Source organism: Equus przewalskii, chromosome 31 (assembly GCF_037783145.1).
Source record: "Equus przewalskii isolate Varuska chromosome 31, EquPr2, whole genome shotgun sequence".
NCBI lineage: Eukaryota > Metazoa > Chordata > Mammalia > Perissodactyla > Equidae > Equus > Equus przewalskii.
Genome location: NC_091861.1, coordinates 16196688 through 16215486, shown reverse-complemented (window position 1 = coordinate 16215486; position 18799 = coordinate 16196688). Strand labels below are relative to the sequence as shown.

Sequence of the window (18799 nt, the reverse complement as noted above, 5' to 3'; positions counted from 1 at the left end):
CCAGTCTTAGAGAATGGTTTAAACAGGGATTTTAATTGACCTCAAAGCATTATCCGGTTAAGATGCTCTCAGCACGCTTACATCTAACCTCAAATTTTTAATCAATGCCTTCGTGGTAAGAACAACAGAGTCTCTGTCATTTCCATTCTAATGCTACAATTGGTTTGAAGCCACCCATTCGTGTTAACTCTTTATCTCACATAAAGGGCTGACACTGAAATCATTAGAACACTCCAAGAAAATATTGGACTTGACTAAGCAGGGAGGCAGGCAAGGGGACAGGAGGAAAAGAAAGAGAAATGAAAGTCATCCCTTATTGATCAGTGTCCTAGGGCCCGGCTAAAAGCCTCCCAGAGCATTAGCCCATCGTCCAGAGGGGCCTGCTGTTGGCTCGAGTGTAAAGTATATTGGTCAAGTCCAGCAGTTGAGCCAAGATTAAAATCTATGCCTTCTGACTCCAAGATCATTGCTCTTCCCACTCAACCTACACTCCAGCTTCACAGGAAGAAGAAAGACATGTTGAAGAAATGTTACTAAAAGTAATAGCACATTTTTTAGAGCAAATACTTCATTTAAAATACACCTAAGGGGACAGCTGGTGGCACAACCGTTAAGTGTGAAGGTTCTGCTTTGGTGGCCCGGGGTTCGTCGGTTTGGATTCCGGGTACAGACATGGCACCTCTTGGCAAGCCATGCTGTGGCAGCCATCCCACATATAAAGTAGAGGAAGATGGGCACGGATGTTAGCTCAGGGCCAGTCTTCCTCAGCAAAAAGAGGAGGATTGGCAGCAAATGTTAGCTCAGGGTTAATCTTCCTCAAAAAATAAATAAATTAATTAATTAAATAAAATACACCTTAAATGTGTTAAAAGTTCAAATTTGTTACTAAAATCTACTGTGTACAAACAGAAAGTTGCATGCTTATTCGCAAAATGAGCAAGTGGATATGCCTATAATATTCCCTTAAAAGAACAACTGACTCATAAGAAACTCTTTATCAGTGTATGTGTGTGTATTATTGAATACAACATTGAACTTTGACTTATTACTATATATATATATACTATATGTATATATGCTATATGTATATATACTATATATCTCCTATATATATCTCTCATATATATATATCTCATATATGTGTATATATATATATATATATCTCCTTTTTGATTAGTTCCAAACGCAGTATGAATATAATATGGTCATAAAGTTAAAAAACAGAAAATTTGGAATGACTATTCCTTTTCCTTATCAAATATGATCAGTAACCTTGAAGTATTTATAGCAAACACTACAGCATTACAGACACGCCTAGCTGATTATCATTATACAGCAAAATTTATATGTTACCATCACTTTTAACGACAATAAAAGATGTTACCAAAAAGAAACCCATATGCTGCACTGCAAATCCTTACGGCATAAAATAAAATGAAGAACTTGCAAAAAGGTCCATCTGAAGATTTCACAGTGTCCAAATAGTTCGGGCACATTATGTATTCAGGAGCGTTAGACAAAGCTATTAGCTCATCAACACTGCATTACCTAATGAAATTCTTCCACATTAGCTAAGCAGGAACATTACATCATTTCTATTTTTACTATTTATGTCATAGGCCATATTTTTGTCCTGCGAATTTTTTCAGACCAATTTCTTTCAAGATTTACATTTAAAGAAATAGTTTGTAATAAACTACAAATAGGGAATATTAATTTATAGAGTACTATAAAAAATGGCAAAGACTTCCTCAAAATTCATCATCTTCCACAGTAAAATAAAAAGGTTTTCTAGGTGGGCGAATGGCCACCTTGAATAAGGACAACATTTCCCAGCATTCCCTGTGGCTAGGAATAACCATGGGACTAAGTACTGACTATAGAATGTAACCAGAGGTGGAATGACTTCCAAAATATGTCTTTAAAGTGAATGTGCATATCCTTCTTCAAACATTTCTCCGTCCTGCTGGACGGAAATCAGACTGGATGGCTGGAGCTGAAGCAGCCATCTTGGACCTTGAGGCAGAAGCCTTGTCCCTAAGGATGGCATTGCAAAAAGATGAAGTGTGTGGATCCCTGGCACCATGAATATCCTATCCATACATTGACTAACAGTGAACATCTACTGCCAGAGAGAGAAAAACTTCATCTTGTTTAAGTCACTGTTATTTTGGGTTCTCTGTCTCACAAGTGAAATTAATTGAAAATGAAAAACTCATCTCTACTGGTTTTTTCCCCACAAAACTTTAATATTTTTATAACATAATACACTTTAGTGAGAGCGCTTGGGCTGTATTTGGGTGATATAAAAGCAGATTGCTCGTTTTGTCTATTTTACCACAACAAAAAATTAACAACAAAAAAAACCAGGTTGCAAAGGTAAGATCTATTCTGGAACATAGCATATGATTCTTTCATTTTTAATAAACAAATATTTTCTGCTCTGTGTAATCATCAGCATTGCAGAAGTATTGGCTTCCATTATTTCTCATTGCAAATATATAATGCTTGAGTTGCATTATGAAGTATAAGTTTTAGAACTAATATTTAGATTCTTTTCACCCTACTAATTTTTTCCCATTGGGAATATGCATATTAAGTTCCAAACGTATGTTGAAGTTGTGATAGAGTTCTGTATGATTATTTCGTAAAATTAAAGAACTACAGCATTGCTGAGACGTAAATGAGAACCAGCAGTGCAATACTCAACTCAGGATAAAACGATATTAACATTAACTATGGGGTTTGTAGCAGAAAACTGCATTTCTTCATTTATCTTTTCCTTCATTCCTTTAAGAAAAGTGTATTGATCACCTAACCTTAAGCAAGGTACCGAACAAGACTTAAAATAAGTATAAAACAGGACACATTGTCCAGGAGCTTATTGTCCAATCAAGAAATAACGTGGATGCCAGAAGAACATCCATAGGAAGTTTTAGCAACTCTGAAGTAAGAATTCTCAGTTGAATAGAACAAAATTGCATGGCATTGAAGGTTTGATTACAGTCATCTCTCTGAAGCCTTCTCAGGTAAGTATAATAATATTATATATATATAATATATAATATATATGCGTGCATATACATATACATACACATACACCCAAGGAATAGCATCTTACTTACTTACTTATTGATAGACTGATGGCTGAGGTTAAGTTCCAAACTCAAGCATAAGGCAAAAATCATTTATGATTTAAAGTTCCCTTGACAACTCCTTATATGACTCATAAAGTACAGTACATTTGGTTTTGTGTATGCCTCTAACTCTTCATTAATCAATAATTCTCCAGGGCTCTCCGTTCTTCAATCTTTTTGTAGGCACCCCAACAACAAGTCTTACTCTTTTGTCAATGGTAGGGAAACTCTAAAATTATTCACACATTCTTTGCAGCTAACAGGCCATTAACAGTTTTAGGATTGGATAGCATCTTTTGCCTGTGACATTACTTTAAAAGCTTTTTCTCTTTTCCCTTCTTGTCTTTCCCACCTCCGAGGTGTGGAGTTAAATGTTGGTAACTTAAATATATGCAGATAAGACTCCACTAAAAGATTCAAAGATTACAATTATATTTCATATGTTGATTGCACTGGTCACCTTTTGGTTTGAACCTAACGGGCATCACACAATTTAGACTTATTTTTCCCCCCACATTCTATATAAATAGTGAGCTCCCTGCCCTTCTGTTAGGCATGCTGGGGTAGAGAATGGGAAAGTTGGCCTTGTTAGAAACATAGAACCTCACACTACATCTCCAGACCTACTGAATCAGAATCTGCATTTTACCAAGATGCCAAGTAATTCTCACGTTCCTTCCACTGGTGTCTCCCAGAAGCACTGCCCTCAAAGCTCAGAGGCCCCACTTATACAGCCTTTATTTTTCCACTTGCCCTTCACATTGTTCTGCCCACAAAGCTAATGCAGTTGGAATTGGAACAAGGGGCAGGAACAAAGCAGGGAGAAATTCAAGCTCAGCAGGTGAAAATGATCCTTTCTCATCTGGCCATTCATCTCCCAGCGTTTTTCAATATGTGGTCCATGGACCTTCTGCTAGAGAACCAACAGGAGCACTTGGTAAAATGCGGATTTCTAAATCGTAGCCCAAATGTACAGAATCTTGAGTGTGGAGCCCAAGAATTTACATTTCATAAGGAACCCAGGAATCACCTTGTAACCAACAGAGGTGAGAATCACAGATTATTGCTAGAAGCGGAAGAGAAAAAAATGAGAGAAAGATTTTCAGTATGTCACTCAATTTCTTCAGGTAGAAGATTAACATCTACTGCATATGAAGACGAGCTAGTTTTTATTTTATTTTTTTATTTTATTTTAGTTTTTTTGAGGAAGATCAGCCCTGAGCTAACATCTACTGCCAATCCTCCTCTTTTTGCTGAGAAAGACTGGCCCTGAGCTCACATCCGTGCCCATCTTCCTCTACTTTCTATGTGGGACGCCTACCACAGCATGGCTTGTCAAGTGGTGCCATGTCCGCACCCGGGAGCCAGACTGGACTGGCGAACCCCGGGCCGCCGAAGTGGAACGTGCACACTTAACTGCTGCACCACTCGGCCGGCCCCCAGAGCCAGTTTTTGTAGCAAAAGCTATATTATCAATTGCATTATAAATTAAATGTCTTTCATTTATTTTTCTACATAAATTTAGATTTATTTGGGTCATCTGACAGATTATTATTATTAGTTCTGCTAAACTACAGTGAATAATAAATATCATTAATTGCTATTATTTATTATTCTATCCAAGGAAGGAAAAAACTCCTAGACTTTAGCTCAACATAATGTAACAATAAAATTGAGAAAATATTTTCTGTGTACCAATTATACCCCAGCACTATGCCAGGTGCAATACTAATTATGCTGACAATTAAGCTTACATGTTTAATATCTCAAGGAAAAAAAGAAAAAAGAATTGCATGTGTGCACATTCTTGACTCCACTCATTCTTGACATAATTTCACATCAAACTGTGAAGCCGTTGGTTTGAAGGGAAATGCCAGCACTGTCTCTCTGGACAGCAGCTTCACGTGTTACCAGGGCTGGAGGGAGAATCAGCGAAAGCCGGCAGAGTTAATTGGAGCCCTTTGCAACAAGTCAAAAGATACATGGGAGTGATAACTGCAGGGCTTTCTACCCTGAGGCTCCAGCTGCAGAAATGAACTTTCAAGAACCCCCTACTCTGAACCCTGGCCTTCGGAGGGCACAGAATCCAGACCCTTCAGCCCAAAGGGGCCCATTTTCTCCTGACTGGGGCTGTTAACCCTTGGTCCCTCCATTGCTACTGGGATTTTTCTCCTTGAATCCTCTGGTAGCCACATTCATGAAGGGGAACTGTGCTGTCTCACTATTCTATTCTTCCAGTTCTCTTAGCGAATATTCTTTTTTTGCTTTTGCCTTCTGCATTTTGTAAGTCTGACCATAATTTCCCACTTCTTCCCAAGAATCCTTTCACTTAATTTTTGCTGTCCTATGATTTTCCTTAGCCAATTTTATCTACTTACTTTTAATATTTTATCATTTTTATGTAGATTTGACTTTTTTGGTCCTACATTTTCAAGTTTCCATGGGAGGTAGAAGTACGTGGTCATAAGAATTTCTAGGTAAAATTGACACATGATCCCTGGTCAGATTCTTCCCTCCACCATTGTTTCCCAATACTGGCTGCACAACACAATCACCTGTGGACACTTTCAAAATGCCAATGCCCGAGCTACATTCCAGATCAAGAAATCAGATCCTTTGCGGGTAGCTCCTGGGCATCAGTAATTTTTGAAAGCTCCCCAGGTGCTCAGTGTGCACCCATGATAGAGAACCACTACCTTATAAGGATCCATATGAAATGACCAAAGGTTTAGAAATACCTGGAAGGAGAAAGACAAACGGACTACTTGAAGGAGAGCCCAGGGCAGACCTAATTCCAAGCTGGGTACAAAATGCACAGGAGCTCCCAGCACTCCTTCATCAAATACTGGGAAGGAAGGAGCTGAGGTTTACAGGCTGCTGTGAGTCTAATATAAATTTACCTAAATTGACGCACCACAATCCCAGTGAAAAGTTTTTATTAACAGCAACTAGGTGCTCAGTAAAATGATTTGAAAATGATTTAATTTTCCTGAGCCAACATTGAGTCTGAAGACAATTTTGGGATGAGCAAGTGAACTGTGCAAGTGGAAGCGGGGCGTGCTTTTAGCCAATGGAGAAAACACCCGTAACCCAACAGGAAGGAGAGAACGTAGGATCAGATTACAGAGGACTATTATGCCCTGGGGAGGATTTAATTCAGGAAACCTGTAAAATTTAAAAATCGTCAATTTCATGCTGTTAATAAGATCTAAAAGAGACAGAAAGCAAGTGGTAAAAGACAGAGATGAAAATTGAGAATATTAAGAGGTGGGCAGAAATCAAGGTGAGCTGGATGAGATGAGAACAGATGCAAATCATATAAAAGACAAATAGAAAAATTTTAAAAATCACCTTAGAAGTTTCAACGAGCAGAATCAACTGTGCAAACACCAGCAAATGAAAAGAGAAACAATTTTGTGGCAATAACCTAAAAATTGGAGGCTGAATAGTATCAAGATAATTCATGAACATTTACTATGTACCTGTTTCTGAGCAAAATATTCTATGTAGAAAATTCATTTTTTTAAATCTTTGCAACAAATCCATAACATAAAGAAAGTTTTCACCCCCAATTTATATGAGGAAACTCTGAAATAGGGATATATTTTTAAATTTGCCTGAGATCAAGCAGCTAACAAGTGACATAGCTGGGATATGAACATCAATTGATTTGACACTACGAGCTGTGTTCTGGACTACTAGAATAAGGAGGAAACTGGGAACAAATATACAATATTGAAAACTACTATTTCTTACCAGAAGTAATGATTATATATATAATAACAAACTTCCCAAGTCGAAGAAAGACCCAAATCTGAAGAATAAAGGAGCTTGCTATGTAACAGAAAAAATTAACGAAAAGAAACCAACTCATTTTCTGATAACGTTTTTGAACTTAATTGCTAAAGAACCCTATGTCACCTTCATTCCCCAGTATTCTGAATTTGTACAATGAAAGTCAACCTGGCAATACCGGAGTTCTCCATAATCTTTAAGATTACCACCCACATATGTCTTTGCCTGTTCATTTCACTGTTGGGAGCAGTAGATATACCTTTAAAACCCCTCAAGGGGAAAAAAGTTAAAGAATTCATAGTCCACACAGGCAAGAACAGAAAATAAAGGAATAAGGAAAAAAGTGTTAAAAAACAATAATAAAACTGGAAAGTGTGAAACAGGATGGCAGAAATAAGAGCAATTATACAACTTATAAAAATAAACATGAATGAGTTAAACTACCCTACTAAAATACAGAGAATTTCAAGTGGAATATGAAACCAAATCAAACTAGATTCTCATTGTAGAAATATACCTAAAGTGATGTGACTTTGAAGATTAAAATATAAATAATGAATTTAAAAGCAATAAGAAAAAGAAAAATATGAAAAAAAGTAAGCTTCCCAAAGAGAAATTGACAAAATTGCATTGACAGTTGAGACTTTCTCCTTAGTTTTTCACAGGTTGGGTATATAAAAATAAATAACAATTTGTCGATGGTTCTATAATTTTCTTCTCCCTGTACCTCATTCACATGCTTGACATGCCCTATAGTAACATCCAATAGCATACTGGACTGGTTTTCAATGTAGGGACACTCTTTTCCCTACATGCCCTTCAGAATCTTGAGAGAACTGGTATAATTTAAAAAACCTTTCTCCTTCTGGTTTCTGATTTGATCCTAACTCAAATTTAGAATTACTAACTCAAAGAATATGCATTATATATTCTCAATATGGTATATCTAATATAAATATTAGTCTACCCTGAATGGAGAGTATAGATGTTTTCAAATTACCACAGAAAGTTAAATGTTTAAAAAAATTGTTATGTTAACTACAGAAATTGTTTTTTATAATGTGTACATAAAAATTCAAATTGAAATAATAGAAAAATGAGAAACGAGGAGGTTTGCAACACATAAGACAAAAATAAGTATAACATTCTTCATATGTAGAGATACTTTAATCAATGAGAAAAATGTGAATCCTTCGTTAGAAAAATTGGTGATGAAACTAGCTAGGCATGTCAAAAAAGAAGTACAAATGATCAGTAAATGTTGGAAATAGATAATGTGTCTAGCAGTCGAATAAACAAAACGATATTGTGATATAAAATTAGTAATATTTTTTTAACTGTAAAACTTGTCAATTAGAATGAAACAAAATGGACAATCTTGCATTTTGCTTGCTGGAGGGAGTGTAATTTGTATGGCATTTTTGGCAAATATTTGACAGTGTAAAAATAATTGTCCTTTGTTGAGAGATTACCATTTGTTAAAGATTGTATTACACACTTTACAGACATATGATAGCCACATTTATACAGCGCATTTCATGGTCAAGCGCTGTTCTGTGTGTTTTACATATATGTGGATTCATTTAATCCCCACATCTATCCTATGAGGTAGGTAATTATTTTATTTTACTCCCATTTTACCTGTAGGGAATCAGAAGCACATAGATGTTATTGATTTGGCCAAGGTTACACAGCTAAAAAGCGTTAGAGCTGCAATATCATATCGCTTAATATTTTGAGTATTCTTCCAAGGTAAATATTATTCTCCCATTTTGTAGATTAAGATATTAAAGAGAGATCCAAGAGGATAAGCAACTTCTCCAAAGTCATAGGGAGGGTAGGTAGCAGAGATCTGTATCAATGTCTGCTTGACTTTAAAGTTCAAGATTGTGCAATACTTTAAGAGCCCTTGACCCTGTTGTTCAATTTCAAGGGATTTATCCTACTATCATTGTCAGGAAATCCCCCAAAGATTTACATATGGACTTTTAAGAAAATCATATTAATTATAACAACAAAAGTTGGAAACCCAGAAAATGAGGAGACGCTGAGACAAAATGAGAATGGGAGAGAGGCAATGGGAAGCAACTGAAGGATTCTGAGGAGAGGAACATCATAGCTGATTGCTCTGTGGGATAGACCCACGGTGGAGGTAATGAAAAAGAGCAATGAAAAGAAGAGTATTGTAGTTGTTCAGGTAAGAGCTTGTAGTGATATGGCCTATGATGAGGATTATTTTAGGCTGGTTACTTTTAAAACTGCAAATCAGAAGGGGGCTGGTTACCTTTAATAAAAGCAACTCTGAGGAGCAGGGTTTGCTTGCCCTTTGTTGGGAAACATTTACATTTGTAAGGGAAACCTCCATCAGTAAAGATGCCTCCTCTCTGTGCCAGGAAGAAGGGAGATGACCTTATCTCTAGAAACTCTTAATGGGGAAGGCAAGGACTTAAGTTGGTTACTGTCTGGCAACCTCATGTAACTGACCCCCACCCCCACATCCTCCTTTGTCTTTAGCTGAAGATAGTATTTAGGGTGGTGGCTTCTGGCCTTTACTTAATCCGATTTGATTCTTATCTAAAAGTTATAGGACCACCCAATAGCCAGATCCCATCTGCACTGATACTATTTTAACATTTTACATATTCTTTCCTTTGTCTTGTAAAGAGATAACTCACATACTTATGCCTTAAATTTAGCCTTACTCTCCACCCATGTTTGCAGCAGCAGCTCCCCATGCCAGCAGCAGCTGTGACTGCCCATGGGTCCTGTTCCCATGCTATTCCACACTATTCTCTAAATAAAAGAGCACTACCGCCAGATCTTGAGAGTCCAAGAAATCCTTCTTTCGACTCCTCGGCTCACCAACCCCACATCAGCCTAGACAGAAGACAAGGGGAGAGATGGAAGAATTTAACACATAGTTGGGAAAATGAATCAACAAATATGAATATGAGGTGGGAAGAGGACATGAAAAGTCAAGAATAACTCTCAAGTTTGATTCACTGAGTGGCTGGAGCTGTCATTTATTGATATTGGGAATGCAGGAGGAACAGGAGTTCAGATTTGGGTATGCTGAGTTTGCAGAATGTGAGATGTCTAATGGAAATGATACTTTTTCCAAATGCCTTTGGCTACACATATTTGGCGGTCTAGGTGGGGCCGTGCACTTAGGAGTCAATAATGTCTACATGGTATTTGATGCTATGGGAGTTGACATGTTTCCTGGAACAAGACTGTAGGAAAGAAGAAAAGGAGAAAGAGTCAAGGGCTCGGGACTAAACCCTGAAGCTCTCCAAGAGGTAGAGTCGAGCTTCAGAAGCAGTGAGCAAAGGACATCTAGAAAAGGGGCTGAGAACGAGGAGGTAAACAGAAGAGTGATAGAAGAAAAGAAATATTTCAGGAAATGGTAGAAATCCACTGTTTAGAATGCTGTTGAGCAGCGAAGCCCAGGATTGTAAAGTGTTCTTTAGATATGTAAACATGGAAGTTGGTGGTGTCCTTAGCAAGGCAAGTGAGCAGAAGCCAGAGAAAGTGAAGACATGGGGATAACATCCAAGATACTTCTTGCTAGAAGAAAGTCTGGGAAGAGGAATGAGGGAGCAATAGCTAGAAGGGGATTCAGATAAAAGAAAGATTGTTGTGATTGTTTTGTTTGTATTTAACAATTAAGAGTTAATAGAGGGGCTGGCCCCATGGCCGAGTGGCTAAGTTCCCGCTGCGGCCGCCCAGGGTTCAGATCCTGGGCGCGGACATGGCGCTGCTCATCAGGTCACGTTGAGGTGGCGTCCCACATGCCACAACTAGAGGGACCCACAACTAACCACAACTAAGATATACAACTATGTACCGGGGTGGGGGTGGGGGGGCCGCGGGGAGGGTTTAGGGAGATAAAGCAGGAAAAAAAAAAAGATTGGCAACAGTTGTTAGCTCAGGTGCCAATGTTTAAAAAAAAAAAAAAAGAGTTAATAGAGTTTGAACGATCCTGGGAAGAAGCCAGCTGGGCATTGGCTCCCAACTTGGGCATGCCTGAGGCTGGAGGAGGGCGTGTTAAAACAAGGAGGGCTGAGCTCTGCCCCCAGAGTTGCTGATGAAGCAGGTGTGGGTGGGCTGGCGAACGTGCAGTAATAACAAGGTCCCAGGTGATGCTGTCGATGCTGCTCCTGGGACCACACTGTGAAACACTGCGGTGGAGAGAGCGCTTAAAAGTATAAGTGAGAGGAAGAGAAACTCAGTGATCTCTCTGAAAAGGTGGGAAGAATTGGGGTCTAGAGGACTTTTGAATATTTTTATTTTTGATACAATAAGGGAAGCTCTGTACAAACAGGAAGGAAAAAGAGAGCAAATTAAAAAATAAAAATGAAAATAATAGTGGTAAATGCCTATTACATGCCAAAAATGATTTTAAATGTTTCAGCATACATTAATTCATTTAACCCCTAATAACAACCCTATCAGTCAGAAAAATGCAATTAATGTATATATTTGGTAGTAAGAAAGTGACAGAAATCCTATATGATGGATTCTGTTTCTTCTCTGGTGTCTAAGATAATCTAATATAAAAGATCATCATTTGAGTGGGATGAGGAAGGGAGGTTAGCATTTAGATAACTTGGAAAAATATAAAGTATTCAACAAGGAGAATGGGAGAAGGAGTTTATTACAGAAATGGGGTAGTATTGGTGTCATTACTGAGACCATTTGAAAATGGGGATTGAGAATTTTTAGTGACAGACTGCTTGTTTTTTTCCAGCCCACTTTGCTGCAAAGTACAACCTGGGCCAAAGCAAAGTGTGGGCTGCAGCAGGTTGGGTTTTTATCAGGTGTATAAAATAGGGAAGAATGAAGTGGGAGATACGAGGTTTTTATAAAAATGGTTGGACATTTGGGCTGCAGATTCTAAGGAATCTATAAAAGGAAGTGAAGGTTTGAGGGGGTTGACCAAGAGATGTGTTAGAAAGCTAATTAAGGCTATTCTAAAATCCATATAAATTTTCAAATTATAAAATTCTTTGACGGGGGAAAAAACGTCTTTTTCTTTCAAATGCGTTGATGCATTTTACTTTTTTTTTGGTCAAAGGCTTAAATTTGACTTTCTATTTAAATGGGCTTTAACATTTCATGAAGCTGAAAACCGCTGTCTACCTGCGCATAAGTTCAAGAACAGGACATGTGTGTTACATGCTTGAGTATATTCCACTGCAATCTGTGAGAAATTGATTCACTGCTTTGCCAGTCAAACTGCCGATGCACTAATACTCATTCTTCCACCCTGATATAATTAGGTTTAATCAACAATTTCACAATAAATAATGGTGCTGTGAATTTGGGCGAGTCCCAAAGAGTAAATTTTTGCATGGTGAAATAGATAAGCTGGTCCTGTATGTAGAAACTAGATCCCTAAAAGATGTCTAGGGAGTGTTAAGGGCTATAGCCACCTGTGACCTCATCTTTTGGAGATGGAGTGAATATCAACCTTGTAATGAAGCTATCCATAAGAACCCATCATATTATAGAATTATTCTTTTCTTCCTAGATGGATACAGGCTTTCATCTTATTAGACAATTCTTATTGTTTTTAACCAGGCAAAGCGTATGAATATTTACCATATTTGGAAATAAAACCTTGAAGAATGTTTTTATTTAAAGTCAAAACAAAAAGAAAATTAATAAGATCTACTCCTTAAGGAATCGCCTTTACCTGTGAGGGTGCTGTTATTGACAAACTCAGAGCTGGCAGAGGGCATGCGCAGTGGATGGGGACCTTCCTGACTGTAAGCTTTCAGAATGTACTTCTCAATTACACCTCTAACCATGACAGGTTCATCCCAGGTCACCTCAATGCTATATCCGTTTATGCTGTGGACTCTTGAGGGAGTTGGCACACTTTGCGGAGCTGTGAAAGAATAAAAGAGAAAGTAGAGAAAATGGCAGTTCTGAGAAGACTATTGCCCCTATTCTTCACTTTTAATGGCTGCCGTAAATCAGACTCAACCATTAGCATAAATACAATTTATTAGAGTTGTAACTTTTCAGCATTGATTTAATACGACTGCACATCTTGAGCCATTCAGTTTAAGCGATATTTCAAAACCATCAAAACTCCATCGACATAACGTTCTTTCAAGTCTAGTCCAGGTTTTCCAAAAACATTTAACGTATCCGACATGTTTTAAACATCACTCATAAAGAAAGAGGTGGATGGTAGGCAGATAACAAGTTCAAACAATATAATGATGTACCTCTTTGAAGCAAGATAATTAGACTGTTATTATACACAGTGGTTTGACATTTTTATATCTTCAATGTATTAGCCAAAAAATATCACAAATGTGATTGTATTGTGTTTGAATGTGTGATCTCATTTTCCAAATTCAAGTGTTTTCCAAAATGATTTTAAAAAAGCAAAGTTCTATCAGATATGACATACGGGATACATTGCTAATTTCATTTTGGGGGGTAGAGGAGCCAGTGCCCTTGAGATTATACAAAATCACGTTCAGAGATATTTTCTTCCGAATACCACAAAACAATAACGTGAAATGAGGAAGTTTAAAGGAATTGCAAAACCTCATACGCCGGGTCCCCTGATTTTAAAAATCCATCACCTTTAACTATTTATTAGATGTTTCTACAGTTCTGATCAGTAACAACTTCATCACAACTGACTGCACTGGGGACACTGAGAAAAAGCCCAAGGAATGCCACGGCAGGATGATGGATGAGAGACCCGTTCTCACTCTCACGGACTCCTGAGCTCCGTCGATGGAGGATCACTCTGGTTTTCCCACATCAAATATCCTCCTTCTCTGACTTTACTGTTCAGGCCAACAAAATAGGACAGTTTCCAGCAAAACAAAGTGGATATAAAGGATGAGAGGAAGCACAGAGATGAAGGACCACCGTCTGTGCAGTTAAAACACCACAGGCATCGATAGAAAACACACAGGCCACACAATCAAGTTGCAAGGAAAGGGACAATGGGAGTGATGTTGATTTTATTAGTTCTGAAATGTGGTACAGGGCAAAGTACAGGACTGTCTAACAGATGGTCTTCTCATAAGGGACAGAACAAAACTGACTCAAAAATAATTAAATAGTGCAATTATTCTCCAACCCTTGGGAGCATGTAGCTGCTCAGTGTTGTGGTCAGATTGTAAATATGAATTTATGGCATCAGACTTTGTGGTCAGATCATTGCTATAAATTCAGAGGTCTATTTGCATACTTTCTCAGTGGTACTCAAAATGGAGACTGTTAAGCTCTGTAAGTGATGCACTTTCTAGACGCCTATTTATGTGGCTGAATTAGGCTGAAAGCAGGCTTTATAGGTGTTTGTTAATAAAGTAGAAGAGTGTGAAATAGGGGCAGAGGACATGTCAGTAACAAATGAATATTTTATATCAGAGCTTTCTCCAAGTTGTGAAGTTGAAAAGAACTGTAAGAGATCATTCAGCTATTGTCTTGCCCATAAATAAATGATCAATTAAATCATCCTGGAGAAGTGTCAAGTTGTCCTCTTCTGGAAAATCTGTAGGCAGAGAGCTTTGAAAATTATTCTTGGTAGCCCACTGGATATTTAATTATGTTTTAGATTAACAAGATTCCTCAAAGAATGGCTGGTTAGTAACCCATTGTTGATAAGAAGTAAGAGAGGGCATCTTGGTGAAAAACATATCTTTAGACAAATTATGACTTGCTAAGGATAAACTTTCTTCCAGAGACATAAGTGGCAATCATAGGAAAACGTATTGGCTTTTCTGACAAATATTTGACCCAAAATGGTAGAAGGCTACTGATTCACAAAACTTTCTGTGATATATGCCTTCATGTGATGGTGTTGTGTGAAGACATTTTGGTCATTGTCAGAAGTACAAAGCACCTAGAGATGGGTTGTCTGAGACTAGATCTAATGTATTGTATCTCCTCGTTGTTTTCCTCCAACTCAAAAAAATTAGACCAATCAGCAATCTCTATCCTGGGAGAGTCATTCTAAGATCCTAATAGTCAACACCATGGCAAGCATCTGCCATGGTGGGAAAAGACATCTGCTTCCAACCAGGGTGTGGGTTTCAGATGCACTCTCCGCAAGGGAGAGGCAAGAGGTGCCACCCCACCCAAAGGTAATCTTGACTTCAGCTTCCTGGGGTCTACGCAGTCTGCAAAGGTTTCCTGTCCTTAGATATATTACTGTAGATACAGGTCTATTAAATCCTTAAGGCAACTTGAACTTCCTTCTGCATCGGAAGAGGAAGGAATCAAGCCTGAGCAAATACTTACTGAGTACTTGAAAAATCAAAAGGACTGATTTACTCAGGATTTTAGCCCTTGACAAATACATTTGCAAACCAAGGCCTGCTCTGTCCCTAGATTACAAGCACACTACTCGCTTCATGGTAGTAGTCTTTCCTTTTCTTTACATGCATAAACACGTATGCACAAACCTGTGCATGCATGCGCACATATACAATTCAATAGAAATACTATTTACCTGCTCCAGTTGTCCGTCCCCGACTCCAATCGCTATATACAGAACCTCCTTCATGTGAGGCCATCACTCGATACAGGTATTCTTAAATGGACATAAGAAGTAGAAAGATTAAAATATTACTCATAGTGACTCATCGAGGGCTGGCAGGAAGGGAAGACAGGATGAAGAGACATAACATCTAATTTGGAGCCCCTCCACCTTACCTGTAAAAGGCTGGAGACCGCTCTCATAAACACGCCGCTCCTTTCCCTGGTAAACCAGGATGGAGTCATTTCCCCTGCAGTTAACAGTGCTGTCAGTTGATAGGCATCCATCCAGATTGACTCTGACAGCACTGCTGGACACAGATGCCAAGTTAACGACAGCACCCCGTGCAAATTTAACATCTTTCATGCAGCCACCGAAACCTAGCAAATAGTAAGGGATTAGTATCACATAAAGAGCTGGAGTCATTAATTACCAATCATTTTTGTCCTCTGCAGTCCTACGTTTTGATGAGGTGGGGGGGGGGGGTGCTTTAGAGGCAGTGTTTCAACTTTCAAGTCTCATTTAGGAAATCCCTTATGCCTCTTCTTGCTTTTTATCAGGCTAACTTGTCACGAGAAAAATATTTATATTTATGTTATTTTGAAAAGATAGATAAATTGATCATTATAATTCAACAGAAAGTATTTATTATACCTCTTTAGGTCCACATTTTCTCCTGTATATTCTCATGAAATAAAATCTAGGCAACTGCACATTAGGGTGGGGGTACCCCCATGTCCCTCAATTCTGGAGAATTAAGTTACCTATATAAGTCAGTGTTTAAGTGCCAAAAAATAATAGTTGACATACCATAATTACTCAACAAGCTCATTGGGGGAAAAAATACCCTTTGATGATATTATGCAGGATAGCGGGAGTGAGAATATAGTTTCAAAATATACTAGAGTCCTGAGCTATTGCCGTGAATTCCATCATAATCATTTCAGAGATGGAGAAGTAAGTCCTAGTAGAATCAGCATGTGGAGGAGCTATCACTGTGCTCCCCCATTTTCACTGAGTTCCATAATCCTAAGTACACAAAATGGTCCCCAATTTGACATTGATATCACCATGACAAGGACCAGATTCAGCTAAGGCAGTGACAATACCTGGAGGTTTCCTTGGATGTGCATCCTACCCAGTTGACTTTAGAGCGACCAGATTGCAGCACAGTTGTGTGACGTTTAACAGAGAATGTGGAGGAAACAGATTTGAAAGACGCACTGCTTTTTTGTGAGAGAACCATAGGGCATCCAGTCAGCCAGGGAATAGCAGTTGCTTTGAATTACATGCTATTTTGTGGAAAGAGAGATCAGCTCAACAAGTTTTGGCAGTCCTCTGCTCAGAAAACTGCACAAAATTGTAAAGGAAGGGACAAAACCGACTGAGGCTGAGATTGCTGGAGCACACACACTGTCTTTCTGAACAAAACCCGGTCAAGTTTGAAAAGCCCCAGACACATGATTAGCTCTTTTCAAGATGAAAGCACATCATCAGGAAATGGAAATAAAATATAGCACAACGTTTAACAGTAAAATAAGTTAATAGCAACAATGACCATATTGTTCTCTCCAGCATTTATACGATGTCTTATTATGTCTTCTAACACATTAAGTTGCAGCCTATTTTCTTTTAAATGCCTTTGCTATATGATTCACATTCCTTTAGGCCTGCCTGATCAATACTGCTAGTCTATCTCGAACACACAGTAGACACTCAATAAGTTGAGTGAATTGAAAGCAATGAAGCTCAATATAAAAGCATCTGCTTGAAGATTCAGAAGCTAAGAATTCTTACCAGCAGTAATTTTCCGACGGCATAGAGCTGAGTTATCTAACTTCTCTGTTCTCAGTTTTTCTATCAACAAAATGTGAACTGTGGAAAAGTGGCTTTGGCCAACATCTAGCTGCTGTTATGCGAAATGTTCTATTACTGTTTAAGGGGTACAGAGTCTCAGTTTTGCAAGATGGAAAGAGTTCTGGGGAGGGGTGGTGGTGATGGTTGCATAACAATATGAATGTACTAAATGCCACTGAACCATATCCTTAAAAATGGTTAAGATGGGGGCTGGCCCCATGGTATAGTGGTTAAATTCAGCACTCTCCACTTTGGCAGCCCAGGTTCACAGGTTCAGATCTCAGGCACAGACCTACACCACTTGTCAGCCATGCTTTGGTGGTGACCCACATACAAAATACAGGAAGATTGGCACAGAGGTTAGCTCAGAGTTAATCTTCCTCAAAGAAAGCAAAAGAGAGGAAGATTGGCAACAGATGTTAGCTCAGGGGGAATCTTCCTCAGCAAAAGAAAAAAAAGGTTAAGATGGTAAATTTTATGTATGTATATTTTGCTCCAATTAAAAAAGTAAAAAAAAAAAGAAATGTCTTAAAAATAAAATCACAAGATGGAATTTTAAATTTGGAAAAGGCCACAGAGATAGTCTTCCTTCATTCTGGGGATAAAGAAAAAGGTCCAGAGAGTTATAGGATGACGTTTGTCAGTACTAATTCTTGTAGGAAGTGGGACTCTGGCCTCAGGCCTTGGAGGTGAAGACGTGTGATTTCTACTGGGGGGAGGGGGTCTTCCCTGTGTTCTCCCTAGGGAGGGCAGAGAGTTTTGTCAAATGAAGTTTACACTATTCTTCTGACTCTGCACCACCAGAAATACTCCCACTGGAAATATTCCCAACTACTTCAAAATTTTATTGGGGTGTGAGGACAAGAAGAGGGGAAAGCAATTGTCTTTGGGAGGACTGGGCATCTTCTTTCTTTCTTCAAATTTTGATTTGTGAGAATCAAAATATTCCCAGCCCTATCCTCACCCCCAGGGCTCCAAACAACTACAAGGTGGCCCAGAACTCTGGGTTGACAAATCAGAAAGACAATGGTCCTTCTGGAGGAGGCAGCCCAGCACTGGGGCACCTGGGCTGGCAGGAAGGCTGGCTTTCAGCCCCAATTCCTGCCCTCTCTGCTCAGAGCTTTGGGCAGGGCATAACCTGTGATACCATGTGCCATGGCCCACTCTCTCCCAACCTTGAGGCTAGCGACAGTCCCAAGTAATAGTTGTAAGATCAATACCCACGATGTGAGGTGGTACATCCTCAGCAAATGATGTTGCCCAGCATTTCCAAAACACAGAGCAAAACTGATTTGCATTTGATTCAAAGGAAGATTACAACATTAATGGATAAGAAAGAAAACAGCACTAATATGACCACAAAGAGAGCCTCTGAAAAAAGGTGCTAATTGAGAAGCACAGAGAGATTTTTTAGACTGTTGATAGCACATTGAAAAAAAATCCAGTAAATGAACATGATTAATTTTAATTGCAATTTACTACATGCATGCAGCAC

General features: G+C 38.6%; 1 protein-coding gene across 1 annotated transcript in view; it reads right to left on the bottom strand.

The window, feature by feature from the left end:
* USH2A (usherin) overlaps window positions 1-18799 on the bottom strand; it is a 746622-nt gene that overhangs the window by 399081 nt on the left and 328742 nt on the right. Inside the window, exons 28-30 of the mRNA XM_070602521.1 lie at window positions 15624-15827; window positions 15421-15501; window positions 12631-12825 (exon numbers count right to left, since the gene is read on the bottom strand). Coding sequence (XP_070458622.1) covers window positions 12631-12825; window positions 15421-15501; window positions 15624-15827 — 480 coding nt within the window. The remainder of the gene's footprint in view (window positions 1-12630; window positions 12826-15420; window positions 15502-15623; window positions 15828-18799) is intronic.